This window comes from Phalaenopsis equestris, unplaced genomic scaffold (genome assembly GCF_001263595.1).
Source record: "Phalaenopsis equestris unplaced genomic scaffold, ASM126359v1 Scaffold196554, whole genome shotgun sequence".
Lineage (NCBI taxonomy): Eukaryota > Viridiplantae > Streptophyta > Magnoliopsida > Asparagales > Orchidaceae > Phalaenopsis > Phalaenopsis equestris.
The window spans coordinates 1-1,567 of record NW_018216503.1 but is presented as its reverse complement, the minus strand read 5'-3'; the positions used below and the strand labels follow the sequence as shown (position 1 = coordinate 1,567).

At 38.5% G+C, this 1,567-nt stretch overlaps 1 protein-coding gene across 1 annotated transcript; it reads left to right on the top strand.

Moving 5' to 3' along the window:
* The first annotated feature begins 109 nt into the window (after positions 1-109).
* LOC110035172 (zeaxanthin epoxidase, chloroplastic-like) lies at positions 110-930 on the top strand. Its single transcript, XM_020739413.1, has one exon. It carries the CDS (start codon positions 449-451, stop codon positions 896-898), a length of 450 nt encoding a protein of 149 aa, XP_020595072.1. The 5' UTR covers positions 110-448; the 3' UTR covers positions 899-930.
* The last annotated feature ends 637 nt before the right edge of the window (positions 931-1,567 follow it).

Genomic DNA, 1,567 nt, shown 5'->3' with positions numbered 1-1,567 from the left:
TTTTTTTTTGCAACCTTTTTGGCTTGCATTTAGGATTAAATTCCCTCAAATATAGAAGATAAAAAATAAAAAAAATTGTTGCCATTTTTTTCTATAAGTAAAATATTTATAGCATTCACATCAACTTTCAAAAAAATGTTCTTTCTTAATACAATTTTACAAATGCAGATAGGATGGTCTATGTATGATTAAGAACCTTTCTTTTTCTATAACCAAATGCTGCTTTCGTTCTGAGAACAATACCAATCTCTCCTAAATTTCACCAAACAATATATAGCATCCTCCAAAAAACTCCATTCTCTAAACTAAACCTTATAAAACCTTACAATCTCTAAACCTACTACTTGAATTCTGTCACTCTGCAGATATAGAAGCAAGGGAAGATCCCAAACTAATCAGAGAACTAACCTCGGAGCGCCTTCAAGGTTCCCCCAAAGACGTGATCGACATGATCACAAACTGCGAAACAGACACATTAACCCTCACACGCATCAGATACCGTGCGCCATGGCACATTCTATTCGGTAAAATGCAAAAAGGAACAACAACGCTTGCGGGGGACTCATTACATGTGATGGACCCTTCAATTGGCCAAGGAGGCTCTGCAGCCATAGAAGATGCGGTGGTCCTCGCTAGATGCTTGGGAAGAGAGCTCCAACCGCATCAAATAGCCGCATGCGGCTGCCGCGAACTGAAGAGGAAAGCTGAAGCCGCCATTAACAAGTATGTTAGGGAACGAAGGGTAAGGATAATGAGCCTATCAATGCGCGCGTTTCTAATTGGTTCCATGTCTGCAACCTCTTCCTGGGTGAAGAGGATGGTATTTGGTGTTTTGTTAGTTCTGATGTCGGGTAAGAACTCGCATGGCCATGCGCACTTTGACTGTGGTCATCTCTGAACTTTTGTGGAAAAAAGTGATTTTTGGCTGAATGTGGAACCAGTTCTCTTAACATGTGCACAATTTGTTGTGGAAATAATTGCTACGGTGTTTGGTTGCTGCTGAGTAAAGCGAGATGTAGTATTTTTTAAAATTATGGGTTTGCGTTGCTGTTTCATCACATTGTGGTTTAACAGGGTCGAGCGAAATGATTGCAGCTTGCTCGAGTTTTATGGATTTGTGGTTGAAGGTCTCATCCGTACTTGAACCACCCTCAACCCACAATTGAATCTTCATGAACCTCGGCAGTGAATCACTCCTTTGTTATATAAATCTGTAGATACAACAAATAATTTAGAAGCATAATGAATATTATCATTCAAAGAGGAAAATTATTGTGATATCTTTTAAATTGTAAAACATTTGCTTGTTTTGCAAAAAAAATTAAATTGCAAGCATGATTCAATAAAAAAAAAAAATTCTATTTAATTTTATGTTAAATGTTAGTTATGCAAATCCCTATGCCCGATGACTTGGAGCTAGCTATACAATCTACAATCTACAATCTGGCATGAAGAGGTGCCTGCCATGCAATCCAACCAATATTGTTGAAGTAGTCGTGCTAGCACCTTAGAAAAGTGGAGCCACCACCATCTTAAGATAAGCCCACACAACAGATGAATGTTAGTG